General features: G+C 46.1%; 1 protein-coding gene and 1 non-coding gene across 3 annotated transcripts; both read right to left on the bottom strand.

Annotated features, from left to right (window-relative positions):
* RBMX (RNA binding motif protein X-linked) lies at positions 1–25,402 on the bottom strand. 2 transcript variants are annotated; one of them, XR_011023573.1, is made up of 10 exons: positions 25,298–25,402; positions 17,461–17,586; positions 17,144–17,250; positions 13,536–13,659; positions 11,928–12,044; positions 10,576–10,699; positions 7,649–7,774; positions 7,446–7,531; positions 3,023–3,078; positions 1–1,726 (listed from the first exon to the last, which is right to left on the bottom strand). XR_011023573.1 is itself a non-coding variant. In XM_068250984.1 (9 exons), exons 2-9 carry the CDS (start codon positions 17,567–17,569, stop codon positions 6,338–6,340), a joined length of 1,101 nt encoding a protein of 366 aa, XP_068107085.1. In that variant the 5' UTR covers positions 17,570–17,586; positions 25,298–25,402; the 3' UTR covers positions 6,072–6,337. The 2 variants fall into 2 exon arrangements, 1 of the variants encoding a protein (XP_068107085.1); XM_068250984.1 differs by lacking the exons at positions 1–1,726; positions 3,023–3,078 and adding an exon at positions 6,072–6,645.
* Positions 17,335–17,410, bottom strand: LOC137529216 (small nucleolar RNA SNORD61). Its single transcript, XR_011023639.1, has one exon. It is a non-coding gene; the product is annotated as a small nucleolar RNA SNORD61 (small nucleolar RNA).
* Positions 25,403–25,686: the final 284 nt, after the last annotated feature.

Consider the following 25,686-nt stretch of genomic DNA (forward strand, 5'->3'; position numbering starts at 1 on the left):
AAAGTTTAATCAACATTTATTAAATCTGTAGTTCATGGCCTGAAAAGGAAAAAAACACACAAAAACAAAACACTAACACCTTAGAAAGCAATGAAATTCTGCCCATCTCTCTCCTCCCCCCCCCCCCTTTAAAATCTCTTGTCTGATGGGTACGGTTATTGACTGATATTGGTAGCACAGCTTTCCAGAGCCTTCTAGGGAGGGGCATGGCATGTGCTGCCATTCACCATATCGTATATTGGGGTGGACCATTTACTAGAATGAGGATGAATGCAGTTGCTAGGACTGCCACTCCTGCCTTTGAATGTTCCTAATTGGGGGGGGGGGCACTACTTTCCTTCTACTCATCTAAAAATGATTAATCTACATTTTGCTAACAAACTTCCGAAATGGTGGTGTGCTATTAATTAATGTGTCACTCATTGTGATGGCTAGGACTAATACAGTCATGCCATTTCAATTGGAAAGGGTGGCTACCACACCTCCAATGTTCTCTATGGGGAGAGTGCATTCCAAGCACAGGCACAACCAAACCAGCCTGGCAATCACCATTCCTTTGCGGTTGGTAAAGCATAAAGGGAGTGTTGGCATGGAAACATGCACAGGCTCCCAGGAGCTACAGACAGGGATCTAGTATATCAGCTATTAGAACTAGGCAAGCATTGGGTTTTTGCAGTTTTAAGCTTTATTCAAATCTGTAAGGCCTGGAACCCACTGAAATCCGCAAACGCAACCGCTAGCGTTTTGTCTGAGCGGTTTGCAAGCGGATTCATGCGTTTTCGGTCGCGTTTTGCAACAGTGTATTTTTTTGCTCAGCGGTTGTGTAGCGTTTTGCGTTTTTATCCTGATTGGTCCTGTGAATTATTTTTAATTTTGTTACAGTGTGCTGAACCGCAAACCGCTAGCAAAACCACTCAGTTTAGGTTTTGCTGAGCGTTTCAATACTTTACATTGAAGCGCTAACGCTCCCAAAATGCTGCAGGTCCTGCGTTTGCGTTTCTGGGAAACGCAAACGTTCCTGTGGAAGTTGCCCCATCCATTATCAGCTGAGCGTTTTGGCAAAACGCTAGCATACCGCAGCGCTGCCAAAATGCTAAAAACGCTCTTGTGGGTTCCAGTCCTAAAACTGGATTACTAACTTCAAGAGTTCCATGCATAATTTGATTTAAAAAGGCTAAATGTGAACGTTTTAGATGCAGGCCTTTCTGGAATTTAAGGTCCCTATAGCCATGCTTTTTAAATGGATTTGATTTAAATTACTCTATGCTGCATTCAAAATCTGTCAGAATTTGTGCAACTGCTAGCTATCCACACAACCGTAATTAACATCCACTGATGTGCGCTACCCACTTACTGGTAGCTACAATACTAATACAAGTCATTTGTCCTTAAAGAGTTGTGGCATTTACACATTAAAAAATGTGTAAATTTGCCATGATATGTTGCTTTTATCTTGTACATTACATGTTTCTGGTAATGGTGTGAGTAGTCTAGTTTTAAATCTTGTCTAGCTCAAGTACACCTCCCTCAGCACTGAACAGCCCTCCACTTTGTACCTACCATAGTGTGCACTAACTTAAACTGCAGGGAAGCCATTTACTCATACCCTACATCTGCACACCAAAAAAAAAAAAAAAAAATGGCAAAAACTGCATGATCCATCTTGGTAGAGGCAAAAGACAGCTTGATCCATCTTCATGGGAGTGCAAAACGTCCAAAGACTCACCTGGAGACAGAAAAACAATATATAACAATGCTCACAAAAAAAAACAAAAAACAAAAAAAACACAGCAAGACGGATATAGAAATCAGGTACTTAACCTTTTCCAGACCAACAGTTGACATCTACATCCTGCTGATGGCTGTGCAGCAATGACAAGATGTAGACTCCAGCTATTCACCCCCCCCCCCCCCCCACATTAAAGACAGCTTCACCTGCACAGTACGCCACGAATACCGTGGGCTTGACCGACAGCGGTACTTTATACAGGCGCAGTCACACTCCCAGCATATCCGATTTTCCCTGAATGCTAACAGGAAGGAAAAAAATAACGCAGCATGCAGTAACTTAAAAATCGGAAACGCATGCAGGGAGCCTAAGGACGACCTCGAGGTCATCCTCTGCCTCTTGCAGGGACCCCGACCCGGCTTTTGCGAACGGAGCTCTCAGCTGTGAGGGTCTGGAGAAAGCCCCAGGTAAGTAAATCAGATTTGCTATATAGTTGCCTGATGATTCCCTTAAGTGCCCTGATTTGGGAGAGGAGCCTGGAGTATGCTTCATTGAAATCAGCACAGGGTACCTTCACTCACAGCCTCTTACAGAACCATGTAGTGTGTTCATTGAATATCTTGGCAAGTTTAATGGGATACTGTAGGGGGGGGGGGGGGGTCAGGGGAAAATGAGTAGAACTTACCCGGGGCTTCTAACTGTCCCCCGTAGACATCCTGTGTTGGCGCAGCCACTCACCGATGATCCGGCCACGCCTCTGGTTCACTTCTGGAATTTCAGACTTTAAAGTCTGAAAACCACTGCGCCTGCGTTGCCATGTCCTCGATCCCGCTGATGTCATCAAGAGTGCACAGTACACTCCTGGTGACATCAGCGGGAGCGAGGACACGGGCGTGCAGGAGCAGTGGTTTTCTGACTTTAAAGTCAGAAATTCCAGAAGTGAACTGGAGGCGGGCCCGGAGCATCGGTGAGTGGCTGCGCCAACACAGGATGTCTGCAGGGGACCATTAGAAGCCCCGGGTAAGTTCAGCTCATTTTCCCCTGACCCCCCTACAGTATCCCTTTAATGTGTGCTGCTTTGACAGAACCCCCCCCAGAACAAAAAGTGGATTGAACTAGAGCTCATTTGCAACACTGCACTGTCCCACAAAGGCCTTCTATTCATGGGCATGCACCAACTAACAGTTGTGCAGCAGGGACAGAGCGCATGTGACTACTATTAGTGTTAATGGGCTTTAACAGCAATCGCATCCAAAAATTACCCAAGAGCCCTTATTAGGAACATAAACATACCGGATAATCCTTAGACGATTCCTTCATTCGCGTGGTTCAAAGGAACATTATTCACCCTGCAATAAACATCCACCATCAGTAAGCATTTATTAAGCTCCCGTCCCAACCCCCACCCCACTTTGCTGTCAGTCAGTCAATTTAACCTCTTGATTCAGTAACATCCAAAGGCATCCATTTGTAGTGTATATTGGCAAGTTTCCTCTGCATAGTGTCATGTTTAAATTGGACTCATTGAGGTCTTCAGCTTCAGATCTTTTTTTTTTAAATCAAGAGTTTGTGTCATTACAATTGTACTTGTGGCATTAAGCTGCTTCTGTTTAGATTTTACTAAATGCTTTGGTTTGAACATCCAGGAGGCTAAAGACGACATTGACAGCCAGAGGATTTCACCTAATTAAAGCGAATCTGTCACATCTTACTGTTGTACAGCAGATTTGATATTAAATTTGTGCATCTGCTAGATTTAAAAGTGCTGAGACAACTAGTTACTAAAACTGAGAAAGCTGCAGTCACTGCATAAACATTTAAACTGCCTTTCCCACACAGAATTGCATATTACACTGCTCTCAGTCCAGACACTGAGCTTGATGAGCACTTGAATAGGTTGCAATTCACTGAAGTAACAGGTTTCAGGTTGGGGACAGATTTCCTTTAATGTGAAACACTCTACTGCCAAATGCTGGCATCCATGGTCTCCATATAGTTTAGGTTTTGCCAATATCCAGGTAGGTGGTTTGGAACTAATTACTGGGCCTTTCCAGATTTCATTACTTTCAGAAAGCACAGGAATCTGTAGCAGTTTGACTCAGACTGAAAAAAAATCATGAACATAAACCATTTGACTTTGCTTACCCTCATTGCAGTTCACAGGATTTTGGTGGTTTATCGTAGAATGATTCACTTGTTATTGGCCGTCATGATCTTTGAGTTGATGACATTTGCTTCTTCTTTAGCCTGTTCACTCATTCCTTTAAAAGTGACACTACAGATTTGCAAACATTTAACAGTTACAGCACATAAGGTTGGCTAGCTTCTTTTGACTGTTTGACAACCTGGTTAAACCTTTTAGGATGCACTTTGAGTAAGGAAGTGTTGATCCATGATTGACACCACTGAAGGCTATTTGCGTATATATCCAGGACAAGTATACCACGGGCAATTCTTAAGTGTACCTTTAATAAATAAAGCTGAACGCCAGAATCACAGGGAGGCAAAGAAACGGCTAAAGATAATTTAGGAACTCCAACTCAAGAACACTAGAGGAGTTTATGTGGAAGCATCACAAGCTACTAAGAATTATGTCCAAGCCTTTGTTAGAGGTACTTCAACTGTCAGAGCTCCACAAATCACAATTAACTTGTACAAAGACATTTGGGGGATTTTTCTCTTTTCTGAATACTGATTGCTAATTTTTTAAGTTAAATGGGTCTGTGTCTGGAATTCAGCTTTAACGGATCTTAGAGCAGAAGACCTGATATATCTGCGAATCCATGTACTTTGCACTGTCACTCTGGATAAATTACCAGGGTCTAGTGTCTAGAAATGTGAGCACAAGTTGTGCGATTAGATCATACATTAGTGCTGCCCAACTTCGTAGACATGCTACCGGGAGTCTTGGTCTGGAGCTGTAACATCTTGGCTTTGGAGGGGGAGAGAGGTGGGTGTGGCAGGAGTAGTGAAAGGAAGAGGAGTGACACAGCAAACAGACTGGCCACAGCAAGAGCTCCCGAGGGCCGGCTGCGGCCCTAAAGTAGCCCACCATTTGGACAGCCCTGTCAAACAATTAACTGTTGCCCACAGTACGCAACACTACCTGGTGAATTTTTACATGCCACTTTCAAAATGCTTATTGTGGATGGCAGGAGGACCTTTAATGTAGAATGTTATATTAAATGTAGATATCCATTGTCTCCATACAACTGATTTGTGTTTTGTTAATGTCCAAGTTTAATACTGGCAATCCACAAATGCCCTTCCAGGTTTTACTACTCCAAGATTTTTATTACAACACCAAAATTGACTTGGCCTGAAATGTTAGATTAGCTCAATCTTAAAATCACATTAGATTGTGCGTAGTATACAGATGACTGGCCATCATGGACTTTTGGTGAATATTTTGGTTGCAGTTTACACCCTTCAATTGGGACATTACACTGTAGTAAAATCATAAACCAATTGTCAAGAGTAAATTTTTTTAAGGGTAATTTAGAAATCTATGGTCATAAGTAGCCAGTAGGATTTGGTTACCAAGTGCAATACCTGGGAAACCTAACTAATTTACCTGGTCACTGGACAGGATTGCCTTGTATTTAATGACCAGCAAAAAGTTCATAAGAAAAAAAAAAAAAAATAAGATTTTACCTCAGTAGTCAGCATTGACAAGTAGCCTACATTTAACCGCTCAATGGGTTATTTTGAAGGAAATTTGCTTTTAATATTAAAACACTGCTGCACGTTATCCATTGCTTCCATGAAATGTATTCACATTTTCCTTTATGTCCAACCAAGCTTGATACTAGCGATCCAGCTGTGCTTTTCCAGGGTTCCCTCTGAATCTAAACTGTACGAAATGTTACAGTGCAGATTTCAGACCAAAAATATGAACTAGTTGACCTTTTGCTCACTGTAGTTTCACAGGGTTCTGACAGTATACAGTAGATTTTTCTTGTTTAGGCCATATTTGGCTTTGAGCAGAGGACATTTGTTCTTCTTATGCCTCAATACTTAAGTATTTGCTAGCACAGCAGAAAAGTGTAAGTACATATTGTTTGCTACTTTCTTTGAACTAACTACTTTGCTAGAGGTAGTATTAGTAAACAACTTGGGCGTTTGTTCTTGTTTGATTGTAATGGTAGGCTAGTTGAACACATCCAGGACTAGAGCATTAAACTTTCATCGTTAACAGTGACATACCATACATTTTCACGGTCTGAAATTCAGGATTGCGTCAGTGGCATACATACAGAAGTTGAATCAATCCTTATTTTGCAGCATCCACTCAAACTCTAGTATGGAGTATTTTGAGGAGTTATGAAATAAGATGAAAATGTGGAGTTTCAGAGAAACTTTACTTTAGAAAAAAAAGTTACAAACACTAATACACAATTTGAACTACACATTGAACATTTCAGAGATAAGCTAACAAAGTCTGAAGATAATGCAGTTTCCTCGATACTTCACTGAGGAGTAAAACTTAAAAGTAGAGATAAATAAAAACAAAAGTAAACTCCTCTCTTGGTAGTCCACTGGTGTTACAGGCAGAGCCAATCTCCTATTTTACAAAGTCTTTGGTCCATGTTAATTGACAGCTTGCTTTTAATATCTGCTTCTTCCACCTCCTCTATCAGATCTGCTTCCACCCCGTCCACCACCTCGGGGAGCACCACGGCTAGAGCTGCTGTATGAATCGCGTGGAGGTGGATAGCCTCTATCCATGGAAAGGCCAAGGCCACGCTCTTGACGGCCAACTCTGTCACGTCCACTTGAATACAAATCATTTCTGCTGCTTGAGTAACTGTCTCTGCCACCGTAGGAATCCCGTCCGCTGCCATAATCATCATACCGACTGCTTCCACCATATGATTGAGGGGGGCCTCTCGCAGGTGGAGCACTACGTGAATTACCTGCAGGGTCAATGGTCAGGGAATAGGGCAATACTATAAGTCACATGATATATTTCAAATTGATAGCTTTAGCTGCATGTTGTGGGCATTACTAGAGCATAACGTTGCATGTAAACAATTGGTTGAAAAAAAAATGAATACAAATAAATGGTAATTTCACTTGGTTATTAATTCCAGAACAGTAGCTTAGATAGAGCTGCCATATCCCTGTATCCCAGGTTGTATTTGCTTTACTGGCAATGCTAGCGCTCCTGGACAAAGCATACTAAAGGTGGTTGGTGCTTTAGCTGGGAGTCGAAGTGTAAACAAGCCATGCACAGGTGTTTAAAATTTGCATGTGGAGGACTACAAAACTTACCTGCCAGTTCAATGGTCAGGTAAATGGGGCAGTACTGCAAGGCGCATGCTACATTTTGACTTGATAGTTGTAGCTGCATGTTAGGGGATTAAGGAGTGGCTAGGGTTTTATATAAAAAGCTAGTTGGTTGGATATAAGGCACACTTATGGTCATCTCATTTGTGTAAGCACTCCAGAGCAGCAACTGAGACCGTAGATTCTGCCACGTTATCCAGAGAGTTGCATTTCACTGTCAAGGTTTTTGGAGCTACTGGACAGAAGACATTACACTGTTGACTTGGCTGGGAATCTTCATGTTTTGCAACTAAAGGCTTTTCTCCATGTATGAGTGAATGATATTTGATTTTCCCCATAGCACACCATTATGTTCTTGTGTATATTAATCTTCTGAGGCATAAACATGTATCCTGTAAAAACCAAACTGAAAGTGTATAATCCTTACCGTATGGTTCATAAGAGTCTCTGTAAGAACCACCACTTGGATGATCAGAGTAATCTCTATCACGGCCCCCATAACCATCACGATCGCTGAAAAAGGAGAAAGCTCACATTTATTCCAGATCACAAAAGCTTTATACACTTGCAAAAAAAACAGGCCACACCTATCTAGTCTGCACATTTAAGTAACGCAAGCTCTTAACATACCCATAGCCTCTTGAACCATAATCGTCACGGGAGCTTGAGTGGCCGTAATCTCTGAAAGCATAATCTCTTGGAGGTGGTGCATAATCTCTTGAATCTCTGGAGCTGCCATAATCTCTGCCAGAATAGCTGCAAGACAATGTTTTAACTTTAAGTACCACAAGAATCTTAGGTCTCTAGTTGCAGGTAGGGTGGATTCATTTCCTGCGGAAATGGATTTTTAGGAATGGTTCACACTGACGCTTGTGGCGTTAAACAGCGTTTCAGACGCAACTTTTAGATGTACAGCCGTCCTATTCAAATGAATGGGAGACATTCAAATGAATGGTAGCTTTTAGGGCTGGCTTTCATGAATGCCTGGCGGCAGATCCCAGCTTTGAGTCATCTCGAAAGCAACATATTGTTTTCAGAGGCGGTAAACGCCAGGAAACCAGTGTAGGGACCCGATCTGCTAGCCTTCAAGTCTTCCCAAAAGTCTTTAAAAGCTAGCATCTAAACACCGGTGTTCGAACGCGGCATCAAGCAAAAGCTCTGCAGACGTCCGTGTGAACCAGCCCTTATAAGGGTAGTGGAATTGATACTTCTTTCACGATCAGGAAGGCGTTAAAACAGTTATGTACTCACATGTTTATACATCACACTGAACACTCCTTACCACTAGGGGTGGCCAATGACATGCAAAAAGTTTAATGCATAATAATGCACAAAGTTATGCAGCTCTAAAATGGACCAAATTCAACGCCAGTTGGATTCAATTGGTCCATTATCAAACAGAAATTTAATTAATCCTGCATCAACTCAGGACCATTTGGATATAAAATTGACCATCCCTACTTATGAGTGTAAACTAAGCAAGAAAGACAAATTGATAGGACTTCTAACCTTCACCTTATTTCTAGTTAAATCTCCCACCCAATTACTGAAGTTAATTGGGTGTCCAGTTCAGAGATCCTGCAAATCCTCAGCTTGCAAAAAGAATACCCATTACCTGCTGCTTTTATACCATTTAATAGGGGGAGTTCTAGTTGGGCAGTAAGTTGTTGTGAGAAACTGTTCTTGAATGTTATACCTGCCTTTGTCCCAAGTAAAGTCAGCTGCATAAAAACCACCCCACCCTTGTGTTTGCTTATGATGTAGCAAGCAGGAGCCCAACTATTGCCTTAAAGAGAATCTGTATTGTTAAAATCGCACAAAAGTAAACATACCAGTGTGTTAGGGGACATCTATTACCCTCTGACACAATTTCGACGCTCCTCGCCGCATTAAAAGTGGTTAAAAACAGTTTTAAAAAGTTTATAAACAAACAAAATGGCCACCAAAACAGGAAGTAGGTTGATGTACAGTATGTCCACACATAGAAAATACATCCATACACAAGCAGGCTGTATACAGCCTTCCTTTTGAATCTCAAGAAATCATTTGTGTGTCTTTCCCCCTGTTCTCATGCACTGAAGTTTCAGGCTGCTTGTTTCTTCCTGCAAACAGCTTTGCCCTTGTCTGTAATTCTTCAGTATGTGAAAGCCCAGCCAGCTCAGAGGACGATTTATCCAGCTTGTAAAAGATAAGAGAAGCTGCTCTAATCCTAAATAACACACAGGCAGTGTGCATACAGGGGCCTGGAAGGGGGAGTTCATAGCAGAACCACAACACTGAAGAACTTGGCAGCCTTCCAGACACAGGCCGACAAGTCTGACAGGGGAAAGACACATTGATTACAGAGACAGTGATAGTATAAAGTGCTGCAGTAAGCCAGAACACATTAGAATAGCTTTTTGAACTTGTAGGATGATAAAAAAACAGAATGCAATTTTTGTTACGGAGTCTCTTTAAAGGGGTTCTGTTGCCCTTTTTCAAAATGTGATTTTAGTTTCCTTTAATATGTACAAACCTTTTATTGCCCATCTTGTATTTGAAAAAACAAACAAAAAAAAAACCTGTTGCGTCTCTCCTGCGCCTTTCAATTAGTGAACTAGACGAAAATTTTGCTGCAGGAAGAGGCAGACGATCCTCCCGACTGCCCCCCCCCCCCCCATCTGCTGAGTCATCCCTGACCTTTGTGCGAGTTCCAGAGAGCAGGGGGGAGGGAGGAGGCTGCTGCCTCGTGTTCTCAGCTCATCCCTGTCAAGGGGGTAATCGGGACAGAGCTTTTCTCTCATCCTGTCACCGTCTGCCTACTGCACTACTTGTTTAGCAAGTTTATTCAACTTCACTATGTTTACATCTCAATGTACACATATATACAGTTAATAGTTCTGCCATGTATTTGCTGCAGGCTTGTTGACAACCTTGCTGTGTGTGGGAACGGCTCTTGTGCACAGCAGTACATGGAGGGAGGAAAGCTATGACCCCGGAAGCAGTTCGAGTCACATGGGATCGGTGGCCATCTTTGAGATCGGAATAAAAAGTTTTTTTTATAATTTAATTTATTGGCCATGGAGAACGGCGAAAATAGAAGTGAATAAGGGGGGCATAATATGTTTATAACACTGTGCTAGAAAAACCACAGATCTTCAAAGAAAGTTCCTCTCTGCAAAAAGAGCCAAATGCAACACAGGATTCTATATGTACAGAAATATGAGAAGGCTCCAGCAAGTTAAAGAAAAAGTAATAGTCTAAGAACAGATTCTTTTCAAGAAACATGCTGAGGTAAATCTACTTTAGCTGTGAGAAAGTGACCATTTAGACTTTAAAGATCACTGCACTCCCTCAACCTTCCCAATTCTTTAGTTAACACAAAGTAATTTGGAAGGCTAGCAAATGTATGAACACCGCTCCAGTTCAATGCACAACTCAAATACAAGGGGACGCCACCTTACGATCACAGACTGGCATATCAAGCCACTACCATCAATTTAGAAAAACCTCAATGTTATTATAATGGAGTGCATCAGCAAAACCTATAAAGGGGATAGTGGAATGGAATTTCTCACCTATCATAACGGTCTTTTCCACTGTAGCCATCATCTCTTGGTGACAAGTAGTCATCTCTTCGGGATGGTAATGAATCTCTGCGGGGAGGACCACCATAGCCATCTCTTTCACGAGACAGGGGTGCTGCAGATAAAATTGTACTGGTTCAATGACAAACACTCAGTTTAATGCATAGAATAATTTGCTGGAACAGAGTAGGCAAGTGCAGGTTTAAAGGACAACTCAAGCTAGAGGTATATGGAGGCTGCCATATTTACTTTTAACTACCAGTTGCCTGGCTATCCTACTTATCCCTCTGTCTCTAATACTCTGCCATAGACCCTGAACAAGCATGCAGCAGATCAGGCATGGTCAGATCTGACAAGATTAGCAGCATGCTTGTCGTGTTATTCAGACAACCATAGCCCAAAAGTGATCTATTTGGCTGCAGTAATGTCTGAAACCAGAACTGCCAGGCAAATGGTATGGTTTACAAGGAACTAAATGGCAGTTCCTATATGACTCATTTCTGAGACGAGAAGAGACTTAGGTTCCATACTTACCCGGGGCTCCCTTAAGGCCGCTCGTCTCACATCTCTGCGGGTGGCTCCCGTCAAACGCAATGTTGCCTGAAAGCGTTGCCAAATCGCGCATTCGCGGCCCATGCACTCCCTGTCCCTGGGAGCCTTCTGCCCCTGCGCAGAATGCTACCTGGGACAGGAGCACAACTGGCCCACACATGCCCAACTCGACCAGGCTTTAGGGCTGAATTGCAGGTGACAGTAGCCCCCCCGCAGAGACAGCAAGGGAGAATCGGCCTTAAGGAAGCCTCAGGCAAGTATGGTACCCAAGACACGTCTTGGGTACTTCATGCTCCAACGTTTCATTCCATTCCTCAGCTCAGTTAGTAAAAAGCCGAACAGTAAATTTCTGAGCAAAAAGAAATTACCTTAACCCACCCAACTCCCACTGCTGAGACACCAGCTCATCCAATCATGTAGTTTCCCACCCACAAGGGACCTGAAGTGAAGCGCATATGGGGTGGCTGCCATGTATCCTTAATACCAGTTGCCGGACAGCCAGGCAATTTTCTTGGTTTAAAATAAAATTAGTCCAGCTTCCAACTAGCACAACTCCCATGTCCTTCCAAGTGCATTTATAAAAGGCATACGCAATATCACCCCAACTTGCAATAAGAAACTATTTCTCATTGTTTTTTTTACCCAGACTGACAGGAAAACCACTGCAAACCCACCCAGTAAATGATGCAAAACATATGCAATACAATCCATCTGATACATAATACAATATACATAAAGACAAAAACTTGCAACATTTCCTTATAGCCCTAGTTCAGGATTATGAACTCTACCTCGTCCACTCATTCCACTGCTGCGAATAGGACCACTTGGTGCAGACCTCTTAGGCGGGGGACCACCGCTTCGAGGTGGAGGCCCTCTTTTAAGTGGCATCTGGCCTCTCGAGGAGCCTAAAAAACAAACCATTTAAGAAAAATGAACAAACCTTTAGCTTTAAGCTGGCCATACACTGGCCCGATTTGCCGTCGTTCCGACAGCAGATTCGATCACTGGGATCGAATCTGCTGCCAATCGTTCGCGCTAAACGCACCCGCCGATCCGATTTCCTCCCGAAATCGGATCGGTCCGTCGAGGTAGGGAGCGCTTTGCTAGCGGCGGCCGATCCGATACAGTTATACATTACCTGTGCTGGCTCCCGGCATCTTCTCCGTGCTGCACCGCTCTGTTCCTGCTTCCATCCCAGCGTACATTAACTTCCTGTGTCACTCCAGTGACCAGGAAGTTCAACTAGAGGGCGCTCCTGGCGGTACGCTGGGAAGCGGTGAGGTGCAGCGCGGAGAAGAGGACCTGGAGCCAGCTTCAGGTAATGTATACGAAGGGGGGGGGGGTTGTGGGTTAGGGGGATTGGGTTAGGCGGCAGGAGCAGCTCAACAGATTGATCGGTTTCAGGCTGAAATCCATTCACAATCTGTTTGCAGTAAAGGCAGCCATACGATCCCTCTCTGATCAGATAGGGATCTGTCAGTTGGTCGATCTAATGGCAAATCGACCAGTGTATGGCCACCTTTAGAGGTTTTAAACACCTGCCAGCTGTACAATGCCTGCTATTTAAATAAGCCAGGAGATAGGGAAAGATTACGCCAAGTCATTTGTTTAAAGCAGGGGTCTCAAACTCAATTTACCTGGGGGGCCGCAGGAGGCAAAGTCAGGATGAGGCTGGGTCGCATAAGGAATTTCACAATCGCGGCGCATCGCCGCCTCTGCCTGCCCCTCTCACTCTTCCTTCACAGAGAGGGGCGGCGATTGATGTCAGGAGGGGCAGAGCTGAAAGCACTGCCCCTTCCAGGAAATGCCGGCGGATTGCCCCCCGGGCGATTTGGAGGCTCTGCAGCCCTCGTTTAGCGGCGGGGATGCGGCGGATTACTTGGGAGCACTGAAGCAAACTATAAGGAAGCTTTTGCCGACAAGGGCCACAAAATATTGTATAGAGGGCCGCAAAAGGCCCCCGGGCCGCGAGTTTGAGACCCCTGGTTTAAAGGATAAGAGCGCCATCTAGGGTAAGTGAATGACCAGACAGGGAAAACTGCTCATTGGTTTCCCATAAAAAATATTTACTCCCCGCCCCCATTAAATGTGTCAACCCAAAAAATCAAAGTAGTATGGTAGAGGGAGAAAAAAAAAAAAAAGGCACAATGACTGGTTGGGCACAGCAGCCATGTTCACACGTGAAAATATTCAACAAGCCCTGGTCAAATACTTATGAGGGTCCCAGCGCAAACCTACCCACACATTACAAAACTACTCAAAAAAAACCTCAAGTTTAGGTTTAACATTACCATCATTAAAGCAAGCTTATGCAAAAATTAGATCACATTAAATGTGTTTATTACGTTACCATCATTAAAGAAAATGTGTGCAAAATTACAGGAACAAAAACATACCGCCTCTTGAACCTCTAAGACCTCTTGGAGGGCCACGACTTCTTGGTGGGGGGCCACGCCTGCCGCCTGTTTCAAAGGATGGCTTGGTAGCTTGCTCAACTTTGATTGGCTTACCCTCAAGTGCCTGTAAGAAAAATGCAGTATGTGCACCACTAAAATATCAGTATTAAAGGGGTTAAAAAGAAAAATGTTTACATTTGCAGCATGCAAGATGCCATTTATGTTCTTGTAGAAGTAGGTTCTGGCTTACTAAGTGGTTGTGCTTTATGCTGTTACTTCTATATCACTGAAACTAACAATGGAATAAAAAAAGAAGGCTACAGAAAGGCGAGTAGAGCAGTGCTGAGGCTTACTTGCACTTCCGTGCCGCTGCAAATGCTCCATTACTTTGGTGACGCAGCTGACTTGGGCATGCACAGTAGGTCCTTTCCCTCTTGGCCATGCTCCCCAATGCATGCTCTTCCACCCACACCACAGTACTACATAAGAGGAGGACTGGAGATACATGCACAGTGTGTTCTAACCAAACCTTGATAGAAGCGTTTGCGACAGGGATGCAGGAGTTTGGAAAGAGTGGCCACATGGAAGGGGGGGGGGGGGGGGGGAAGAAGGACAAAAGGACCTACTGCACATGCCCAAGTTGCAAAAACTAAAATGGCCTTTTGCAGTGGGGCACGGAAGTGCAGTGGAGGAGCTGTCTTAGCCTCTGCACTGCTCCACAAACCTCTATGTAATCTCATTGCTTCACCTGAATTAGGCTTCAACTCAGGTATCCTTTAAATGCAGTCAATAGAAGAATGCAGGCGTGGTAAAATATTAAAGGATGCATATAAAAAGGTACTGGAAGGTTATCCAGTAGTCATGCCACGCACTAGAGATATCTGCTTTGCCTACTTGTTGCAACTTTGTTATAGTTTATATGCCGCTTGAATCAAATGCAGCTGCTAATTGGATCGTCTGAACTCCAAGCTGCATAATTTAAAACAATTTAGCATATGAGAGTCTCTATACACCAGTTTTATAGTGCATTCACACTATGCACATTGCACAGTAATGCATGTGATGTCACATCCTGTAAAATTTTATGGGCATCAGAGATGTTAAAGCAGGATTGTCACCATAAAAATCAAGTTTTAACAGCAATTCGTGCGAGTGTATTAAAGGGAATGTCCAAGCAAAATAAAAAAATGAGTTTCACTTACCTGGGGCTTCTACCAGCCCCATGCAGCCATCCTGTGCCCTCGTAGTCACTCACTGCTGCTCCAGTCCCCCGTTGGCAGCTTGCCGACCTCGGAGGTCGGCGGGACGCATTGCGTACATTTTTACGCATTCCCGCTAGTGCAGGAACATTAACACATACATTTTTACGCGTTACTGGTTCAATGCGTAAATCCTGCATTCAAAACTTTTTCTGCTGGTATGGTTTGGAGTCATCACATACTTTAGGGCCGGTTCACACGGACGGCAGGCGGCGTCTACCGCCAAGCGTTCGGGACCCATCGGCTAAACGCTCCCATTCAAGTGAATGGGAGCGTTTAGCATTGCGCGATTACCGTCGATTAGGGCCGGTTCACACGGACGCCTGGCGGCGTCTACCGTCAAGCGTTCGGGACCCATTGGCTAAACTCTCCCATTCAAGTGAATAGGAGCGTTTAGCATTGCGCGGTTACCGTCGATTGCATAAACGCGGCGTTCTGATCCCGATTTAACGCATCGTTTCGGCCGTCCCTAGAAGCCGCATGCAACGTCCAGGGACGGCTAGCCGGCGCGGCTTCATGTCCCCCTGCAGGGACGAGAAACGCCGATCGCGACGATCTCTGTACCGCCGCCACCGAACGGGACGTCACAGGACGACGCGACTTCCTGGCCTCCCCAACGCCGCCTGCCGTCCGTGTGAACCGGCCCTTACCGTCGATAGCATAAGCGCGGCGTTCCAATCCCGATTTAACGCGTCGTTTCGGCCGTCCCTAGAAGCCGCATGCGACGTCCAGGGACGGCTAGCCGACGCGGCTTCATGTCCCCCTGCGGGGAGGAGAAACGCCGATCGCGACGATCTCAGTACTGCCGCCAGCGAACAGGACGTCACAGGACGACACGACTTCCTGGACGCCCCAACGCCGCCTGCCGTCCATGTGAACCGGCCCTAAGGAGCACTGGCCCTTTAATAGTCAGTGCCAAACAGTTGCATGCTGGGGTTTCTTTTTATCTATAATATATTCCTCTTCCATTTATTTCCCTGCCTAGATGCCTATCTGAAAAGCGATCCTCTGCTCACTTGTGTTTACAAGCAAGGCTGAGGTGACTCAGCGATGGGAGGAGAAAAAAAAGTTAAGGGCAGAAATGACATCAGGATTTAGCCTCAAACTGTGGGCAAAAGACATGGTTCCCACCAGGAAATGAATTCTCTTAATTTACTGTGTAAAATTCACTAAGATAAAAACCGGATAGTACAATACATATAAGTAGATCAAGTATTTATCTACATGTATGTTTTTTTCCCTGGCATAGTATTGCTAATCCTACTGCTTTAGGACAGGAAGCAATGTTGACATGCAGTACAGTAGAATCTAGTTATAGTAAACAGTCCTCAGCAACTGCATATATAAATAACACACACACAATGTATGTCCAATTCTGATATAGTAAACTACTTTTCCTGGCCCTTTAAAGAGACACTGAAGCGAAAAAAAATATATGATATAATGAATTGGTTGTGTACTATGAATAATTACTAGAAGATTAGCTGCAAAGAAAACACTCATATTTATTTTCAGGTATATAGTGTTTTTTCTAACATTGCATCATTCTCTAATATGTGCAGATTACACAGCACTCAGCATTCAAAATTATTCTTTCAGAGCAGTCTGTGAAGTAATGACCTCTCCTCTGGCAAAGAAAAAGACATTTGTTTACTTACAGTTGAGATAATAAAAGTCAGATAACAGCCCTCTCCACGACTTTGAAAGACGTAGAGCTTAATAGCTTTTTTGCATAGAGATAACAACTGGAGTTTCTTAACTCTTTCTGTACTGGAAACAATTAGACTGATGTATCTGATCTTAATGGTTTATTTCTTAGCTGTACTACACATACAAATCATAATATCATAATTTTTTTTTCGCTTCAGTGTCTCTTTAAGTTTACTAGTATAAAGAGATTCTATTGTATTATGCAATGCAACATGCATAGAGTAGATGGATCCTTACATATCTATGTGCAGTAGCACCACTATCACAACCTTAGCAATGCAATTATCGAAGTTTGAACCGCCACATGTGCACACCAAAGCTATGCTAGTAAAATTCAGAAACTTAACTCCAGTGGACATTTTAGACATTACAAGTTTTCACAGTATGCGTACTAACAGAACCCTGGACAGTCTACCCATACCTAAAATGTGTCCAGGTGGCCTGGTACTGTGACTGCTTGATGTACAGTTCTTTATTTGAGGACTACTGGCATCCAAAGCAAACAGGAAAGTCAAGTACATAGAAGAAATCATTGTACACCAGCTATGCTCTTACTAAGTGCTACCAGTTAACAAGGTGCCACCAAAATCTGCTTCATCCAATCTTTCTCTGCATGAATGAGGCTTTTTATATAGTTACCTTTCCATTCAGCTCTCTTGCTGCATCCTTGGCATCTGCTGGGCTCTCAAATGTTACAAAAGCAAACCCTCTGGACTTGTTGGTCTCACGATCTTTCATTAAAAGAACTGAAAATTGGGAAAGATTTCACGTAAGATTTTTTTTTTTTAAACTACATCAGCAACGTCAAAACATTGTATAAGCTGCATGAAACGCTCAGAACTTCTTAGAGGACAAAAAGGCTTTATCAGCTCAAGATCTGATCAATGCCATAAAGTTCATCATTGCTTTGCCACAACACCACCACCAAAATAAAACCAAACAAACCAAGCTCTTACCTTCTACTATGCGGCCATATTTGCTGAACACACTCTCCAGAGCCTTCTCTGTGGTCTCAGTGTTCAAGCCACCAATAAAGAGCTTTCCGGGACGGTCTGCTTCCAACATCTTTACTGGATTAAAAACTAGAGAATTGAAACTTATTATTGTAACATTCAAAACTAAAGCCATTTAAAAATGTGACAAAGTATGGTGGTTTTCCTTTCCAGTCAACCTCAAAACTAGAGGTTTTTAATAGACAAGGGAGTGGAGTTATGCAAGGGTCCCCTATAGCTTTCTATTAAATAGGGCAGTACAAAGCTAGCTGTGTAAGTGTTCTAACTCCTTAATCTCCTGAGCGTTACGCTGCTCAGGAGGGTTTGCAGCAGAGAGTCCCCCAGTACAATTTTTTAGAGATTGCATAGCTGTGACAGCTTCAACTAGCACTAGGCTAGCTAACAGTGGTGGCCAGCACCCCCCAATTACTTTTGATCCCCCTGATCGCCCGCTAAATACATTACCTCCCCCCCGATCCAGCGATCAGCGCAGCCTCCCTGGACAGCAGGGCTGCCAGGCAATTAGTATTGCTAAAAGGGAAATAAATATGGTGCCTTCATATCCCACACTACAGTTAAATGGTGCAATGCAGCGTGCGGTCGGGAAATAGATCCCTCTAATCAGATTTGATCAACGAGGTCTAAAGCCTCATCTACACGCGTAGATGAGGCAGCGACGTGGCTTATCAATCGAGCCACGGATAAGAGCCGACAGGACGGATCTCCCCACCGCCGATTCTCTGTTCGCTCCCCGCGAGGGAATCGAGCGGAAGATAAGCGGCGCCGGCGGGGAATCTGGCGCTCGTGCGGCGAGCGGGGATGCGACGGGCACACGGAATAGGCGATCCGGCGGCTAGACGAGCCGCCGGATCGGAGCCTCATCTACCCATGTAGATGAGGCTTAACAGTGACATTCATGATTCATAAAGGAAACCAGAGAGGTTAACTACTAGTGTATTTATTCCTACTTAGGGCTTCTTCTAGCCCCATGAAGTGTGAGCTCCCTCGCTGTCCTCTTCTCCCCCCCCCCCCAGTAATCTGGGTAGTCACGATATTCTGCGCATGCAGTTTAGTCTCACGCTCTATGTTGCGCTCCCGCAGTCAGGAGCATTCTGCGGGCACGCACAACTGGCCAGATCACCGGCAGGGATAAGGACATGACTGAAAGGGAGCCCATGCACCTCATAGGGCTGGAGGAAGCCCCAGGTAAGCATAAATACACCATCAGGTCTTCAGGGGAGTGAAGAAGCCCCAGGTAAGTAACTGTCCACATCATGTCACTTAAAGAGTAAAGGTGGCCATACACTGGTCGATTTGCCATCAGATTCGACCAACAGATAGATCCCTCTCTGATCGAATCTGATCAGAGAGGGATCGTATGGCTGCCTTTACAGCAAACAGATTGTGAACCGATTTCAGCCTGAAACCGTTCACAATCTGTTGTGGTGGTGGTGCTGCTGCTGCTGCCCCCGCCCGCATACATTACCTGCTCCGCCGGCGCGACTCCAGTCCCCGGTCACCGCTGCTCTGTCTGCGCTCTGGTCTCCAGGTCTGGCATGCCTTACTTCTTCTAGCCCGGCAGGAAGTTTAAACAGTAGAGGGCGCTCTACTGTTTAAACTTCCTGCCGGGCTAGAAGAAGTGAGGCATGCCGGACCTGGAGACCAGAGCGCAGACAGAGCAGCGGTGACCGGGAGACTGGAGTCGCGCGCCGGCGGAGCAGGTAATGTATGCGGGCTCTATTGCGTCGATCGTCGGGTACTCGAACGCCGCTAGCGATGCGCTCTTTACCCGCGGGCGATCGACGGTTATTTTCCGCACGGCGCGATCGGACAAAATGGATCGAAATTCGCCGTGTAGCGTGAACGATTGGCAGCAGATTCGATCCCAGTGATCGAATCTGCTGTCGAAACGGGCGCAAATCGGGCCAGTGTATGGCCAGCTTAACTGTCAGGCTGCAGAAGCTAATTTAAACCTCTATTCTCCTGTGTTAAACAGTTTAGAAGGAAGCCATAAAGCCATTAGTGAAGATAAAAATCTCAGTTACCTTTGATGTGTGCTTATCAGAAAGGCTGTTATAGACCCATAAGGACGCAAGCCGCATACTAAACTGCAAAGCATTCTGGGGCCCTCCCCTCGGCTGCTAATGAGACGTTACAGCAGCTTGTAATCAGTCCAGCGCGTAGCACTGATAAATCTCCGGGCAGAGTACACTGCAGGAGTCAGCTATTGTTCCTAGCCACATGGCTCATTAATATTCACTGCACACTGTGTTGTTCAAGTACCAGCTTATCTGTGATCAGGAAGCAGGCAGGACATGAGGACACATTTGACAGAAAAACATGGAGCCTGCCATGAGCTGTCAGGAGCATCTATCTCTGCATATACTATATACAAATTCTGTGAAATCCAAACGTGGACAGTGAAATGCATATGTAATGTAAGTACAGCCAATCTTTAGTTACTGGTTTATTTTCTCTGAGACCTTATACCTAACAGCTCCTCTTTAACATTCCCTTTAAAAAGGGACACTGTAGGGGGGGGGGGGGGGCAGGGAAAAATGAGTTGGTTACCCGGGGCTTCTAATGGTCCCCCACGGACATCCTGTGCCCACGCAGCCACTCCCCAATGCTCCGGCCCCGCCTCTGGTTCACTTCTGGAATTTCAAACTCTGAAAACCACTGCACCTGCGTTGCCGTGTCCTCACTCCCGCTGATGTGATGAGCGTTCTACACAGGCCTAGTATGGTCTGTGCCTGCACCATGCGCTCCTGGTGACATCAGGGGAAGCGAGGACACGGCAACGCAGGCGCAGTAGTTTTCAGACTTTGAAGTCTGAGATTCCAGAAGTGAACAGGAGGCGGGGCCGGAGCATCGGTGAGTGGCTGCACAGGAACAGGATGCCTGTGGGGGACCATTAAAAGCCCCGGGTATGTTAAACTCATTTTCCCCTGACCCCCCCCCCCCTTACAGTATCCCTTTAAGCTATGTATACACCCCCTGTAAAAGCTGATGAACGACTGCCCGAGAATCTAATGTTTGTATGAAAGCCCCCCCTCTCAAACAACTGTCATTGCAACCCATTCCCACTGGAAGTACTGATCTTTTACCCGCCTGCTGTGTGACATCACTCCACCACCTACCCACAGAGCACGCTTCTCAACTGTAAGCAAGTGACACATTTGCAAATCTTTGGTCCAGCAATGTCAACCGATCACTGTAGGGCGACATTGACTAAGCATGCGTACAGGGACTTAAACCAGGGATGTTCAACTTCATTCCTCAATGGCTGAGGTCACCACATTTTTGGCACAGCTCAGCTTAATGGGATGGAATCAATTTAATTAATGGGATGGAATCAGGAAAGGTGCGGTTCAGGTAGAAAACATGTCTATGCCAGCGTTTTACAATGGATAGAAATTGCCCTCAAGGACTGTTTTTTTATGCTCGTGAGTTGAATGTGGAATGATTCGATCAGACCGAGCCCTCTCAGATCAGATTCTGATTCGACAGGGATCTTCTAGCCAAATTGAGTGTACGGCCAGCTTAAAGAAAAGCCTAGCAGAAGCTCTGGTTCAGTAACATACACTTAACCTCCTTGGCGGTATTCCCAAGCCAGGCTTATGATGAAAAAAAAAAAACATGCTGGGAGCAGAAATCCCAAGCACAGGGAAGGGTAGCTGTAAGGTATATGCAGAGCCTACAATGGAGCATGTGTATAGCTCACCCACCCCAGGATCTGGACACTACTTGCGTCCTCAGAGGCTCAAGCCCTCATGTGGGATCACAATCAAGGCCCATACACCTAACGATTTCCCCACTGATATACAGCAGATTCGATCACTGATCGAATCTGCAGTGAAATAAGTCTCAGAAACGCTGAGAGAACGATCGATTTCCGCCCGAAATCAATTGTTCCCGTCGATCCGTCCGGAAGATTTTTCTCGAACGCCAGCGGGTCAGGAGTGTGTCGATAGCGGCGTTCGAATGCCTGACGCGATACAGCGGAGATACATTACCTGTTCCGGCCAGCGCGACTCCCCCGTTCTCTGATGTCTTCTCCGCTCCAGCTTCACTGAACTTCCCGTCCCAGCAGGAAATTTAAACAGTAGAGCACCCTCTACCGTTTAAACTTCCCCTGGACAGAAAGTTCAGTGAAGCAAGCCAGCCGAACCGGAGACCAACACGGAGAAAAAGACAGCGGAGACTGGGGCCGCCCAGATCAGGTAACGTATAGCTGGCGGTGGCAGCTCTCTGCAGCATGATTTTTCTGGGGGGGGGGATGGGGAGCGGGAATCCCTTTTAGACCCTAAAATCCAGAAAGAATCATACTGCTAGGGAGGTTAAGGAGAGAGAATGGATTCCACTGTTCTCCCCAGAAATTTTTTCCATCCTGGTGGCATGAAAAAGTAGCCGGGTGGGGCAAGATGAGAGAATGCAGGGCCGGTGCTTCTGTGTGCAACTCTGCTTACAGAATAGGAGGTGGTGAGCTAATGACAGCCGGATGTTCACCAAAACTAACCAGGTGCAGCACCTGGCTAAAAGAGCCTGGGGAGAACACTGGATTCTATAGATGTTGCCCACGCTGTCCTTTGGTTCCCCCTCCAGTGCATGAGATCCCCCAGCAGATTGGGACCAATCTTCTGCTACAAGCTCAGCCCTGCTAAAGCCACACAAGCATGTCCACACCTGTGCTGTAGGCTTACTGCACAGCCATACTAGTGCTTGAGTAGTGCAACCCTAATCAGTTTACATCTTAAAGAGAACCCGAGGTGGGAATTACTAATACTATTGGGGCACAGAGGCTGGTTGCGCACACTAAGACCAGCCTCTGTTGCCCCATCGTATGCCTCCATGTCCCCCCTGCTCGCCGCTATAGACCCCGCAGTGCTGGCGACACGCAGCGTGTCGCCAGCACAATGTTTACCTAGCGCTGTCTGTCAGCGCCGCTCCCCCGCATCGGCGCACCCGCACGTGTCCCTTCCCTCCCGCTGATAGGAGGGAAGTGACGCGGGCGGGTAGCGGCGATGCGGAGGAGGCGGGGGAGCGGCGGTGACAGACAGCGCTAGGTAAACATTGTGCTGGCGACGCGCTGCGTGTCGCCAGCACTGCGGGGTCTATAGCGGCGAGCAGGGGGGACATGGAGGCATACGATGGGGCAACAGAGGCTGGTCTTAGTGTGCGCAACCAGCCTCTGTGCCCCAATAGTATTAGTAATTCCCACCTCAGGTTCTCTTTAAAGCATGCCAGAGATATTGAAATAAGCAGCTTTTATACTTACCTGCCTCCAACCCCTTGACAGCCGTGTGCTCCATCACCATTCTCCTGGGCCCCTACACTGTGTTCCCTTGTATATCTCAGTCACAGCCAGTCCTGTTCACCTAGCGCATGGCCATGATCACAAGCACACCCGTCAACAGGAGTGGATCAGGCCACGCATGCGTGGTGAACCACTACTGCCCCTATATGCTGAAGGACACAGTAATGGAATGTGCCCAGGGGAATGGTGATAAAGCCCATGGACAGCATAGGAAGGACACATGGAGGAAGCCCCAAGTAAAAAGAAAGCTGCTCATTTCATCATCTTTGGTTTCCTCAAAGGGCTCCCTAATCAAAAAGCGAACCCTTTACTTACCTGGAGGTTTCTTCCATCCCTTAGAAATAATTTGAATCACCACTGCTTCAGTCCTCACCAGTATCCCGCTGACCGCCTGTAAGGATCAACAGGTGAGCGATCCTTACAAATGGCCAGCAGGAAACCAGGGAGGACTGGAGCTACAGTGAAGCACGTAAAATTCTAAGGGTTAATTCACACTACAAGAGCTTTTCTAAGAGTTTTGTGATTTTAAAGAGTCTGAAGCGAGAATAAATCTCGCTTCAGACCTCATAGATAGCAGGGGCATGTAAGCCCCTGCCAAAACGCCGCTATCACGCGGCTTAACGGGGGTCCCTGATCCCCCAAATCCCCTCCGTTCAGCGGGGGAGCGCTTCCGCATTGGGGCAGGGCTAACCGCCACAGCCCTGCCTCCCACGCGTCTATCAGACGCGTACCTCCGCCTCTCCCCCGCCCTCTCAGTCTTTCACTTATAGGCTTATAGACGCACTGAGAGGCAGGGCTGCAGCTGTTAGCCCTACCTCCAGGAAGAGCAAAATTTACAACCAAGTTGGTCGTTGATCTTGCAGGGGTGGGTTTGGGGTTGAAGGGGCCCCCCGTTTAGCCGCGGGATAGCGGCGGTTTAGCAGGGGCACACATACCCCTGCTAACTATGAGCTCTGAAGCCAGATTTATTCTCACTTCAGAGTCTCTTTAAAAGCTCTTGTTAAAGGGAACCTTAAGTGGCGGGTAAAAAAAAAAAATTCTCTTACCTAGGGGCTTTCCCAAGCCTCCCGCAGCCGTCCTGTGCCCGCGCCGGTCCTTCGGTACCCTCCGGTCTCCCTCCACGGCTAAGTTTCGTTTTCAGACTACTGCCAGTCGTCCTCGGGCAAAGCATCCTCTTCCGCATTCCCCGTCGTAAAGAGCTGTAAAGCTCTTTACGACGGGGAATACGGAAGACGAGGACGCTTTGCCCGAGGACGACTGGCAGTCGTCCGAAAACGAAACTTAGCCGCGGAGGGAGACCGGAGGGCACCGAAGGACCGGCGCGGGCGGCTTGAGAAAGCCCCCAGGTAAGTGAATTTTTTTTTACCCGCCAGTTAAGGTTCCCTTTAAGGTTATCCTATGTGAGTGTTCACATTGGAGCGATGTGATTTTGCAAAAATCCCCCATAGCATTGGATTAGCAAGAGCTTTTAAAACCTCTAGCATTTAAAAAGCTCTTGTAATGTGAATCAGTCCCTAGGCTTCTTTCACTCAATCTGCTGAGTTTGGCCTGCATGCGTTTTTTTTTCAAAATGTAATAGAAAACCTATCCCTAAGGAGTACTGTACTTTTTTTTGCAGATGCCAGCATGTGTGTGTGTGGGGGACGACAAAGATTTTCTACATTTCAGGGGGAAAAAAAACCAACACACACACTAACGCAAATGCATGCCCAACACAGCGGATTAAAAGGGGACCTTGGGCTGGAAGAAGCCCCATGTCAGTAAAGATAGATTTAGTTTTTCGCCTCAGGAGTCCTTTGAAGCGAGGTGAAGGCATAGGGAACTGTTGTAAGCACACACCAAAATATGAAGCATGTTAATATACACACACACATTAAAATGGACTTTTAAACCCGTTGAGAGACACGATACATCCATAGTAGAGAACACGCAGTAATATTTGCTAACGCGGGCTCGCACCATACACTGGAGAACTAGACTACATTAGCCAGATCCCTGCTGAGGCTCCATTTGCCTCACTACAAGGTGCCGCCCAGCAACAAAATGGCGCCCAGGGCACATGCTGAATCTACTCCAACCACCATCACTAATTGCTTACAGGGACCTCCGAGGGCAGGAAGGCCCGGGTACCGCGCTCTCCTCACCCGCCCTCCATTGTGACGATCCCTCTGCCGTACCGCGTGGCGTTACCACAGATCTCTAATAACGCCGCATAGCGCATCCCATAGACACGCAAGGCGTCCCTCACCGCACACTCCCCTCACCTATCCCCTCTGCATGCACTGCGGAGCAATATGTATGGCGGAGCCCCGTCCTTCACACCGACACCACGTTGTGCCGCAACATGGCGGCTCCCTCTCATCTTCCCTCCCGCCGCTTCACCTCACAGCCAGCAGCCACATAACACAGGCGCTGCTCTACCAGCAGCCGCACACACTGACCACTTCCCTACTGCCAACACTCGCGCCTATCCCAGGAACTTACCAGACACACGCGCACCTCACACTGCTGCACGACACAAATGGCCGCGGACAAAGAATGTGCGCACTATAAATAGGTGTGACGTCACCACCCCACAGCGAGGCTCCAGTGACGGAAGTTTGCCCCGTATGTCCTGTATTCTGGTCACGTGGTCAGCTTGTTGCGCTAGAATGGCTGGTGCGAGCGGGCGCTTCAGGGGGTGATGGGGGAGAGACGTGTTGTCTCAGAGTCAGAGCATATGTAATCCATAGCTCCCAACTGTCACTTTTTCGGAGGGACAGTCCCTCTTTGGGAGCCCTGTCCCTCTTTCTCCCTCATTTGTCCCTCTTTCTGTGTAAATATATATATATTTCTCTACTAAAAAATATGTTTACTTGACTCTAAACTTTATT

The sequence above is a fragment of the Hyperolius riggenbachi genome, chromosome 8 (genome assembly GCF_040937935.1).
Source record: "Hyperolius riggenbachi isolate aHypRig1 chromosome 8, aHypRig1.pri, whole genome shotgun sequence".
Classification (NCBI taxonomy): Eukaryota; Metazoa; Chordata; class Amphibia; order Anura; family Hyperoliidae; genus Hyperolius; species Hyperolius riggenbachi.

Excerpts from the sequence above, each read along its gene's own strand:
- RBMX (XM_068250984.1), bottom strand. The coding sequence starts at position 17,569 with ATGTTGGAAGCAGACCGTCCCGGAAAGCTCTTTATTGGTGGCTTGAAC. Across the intron at positions 10,700-11,927 it reads CAGTGGAATGAGTGGACGAG|CACCCCTGTCTCGTGAAAGA; the intron begins GTAGAGTTCATA and ends TTTTATCTGCAG. Across the intron at positions 7,532-7,648 it reads TATGGTTCAAGAGGCTATGG|CGATCGTGATGGTTATGGGG; the intron begins GTATGTTAAGAG and ends CTCCTTTTTCAG.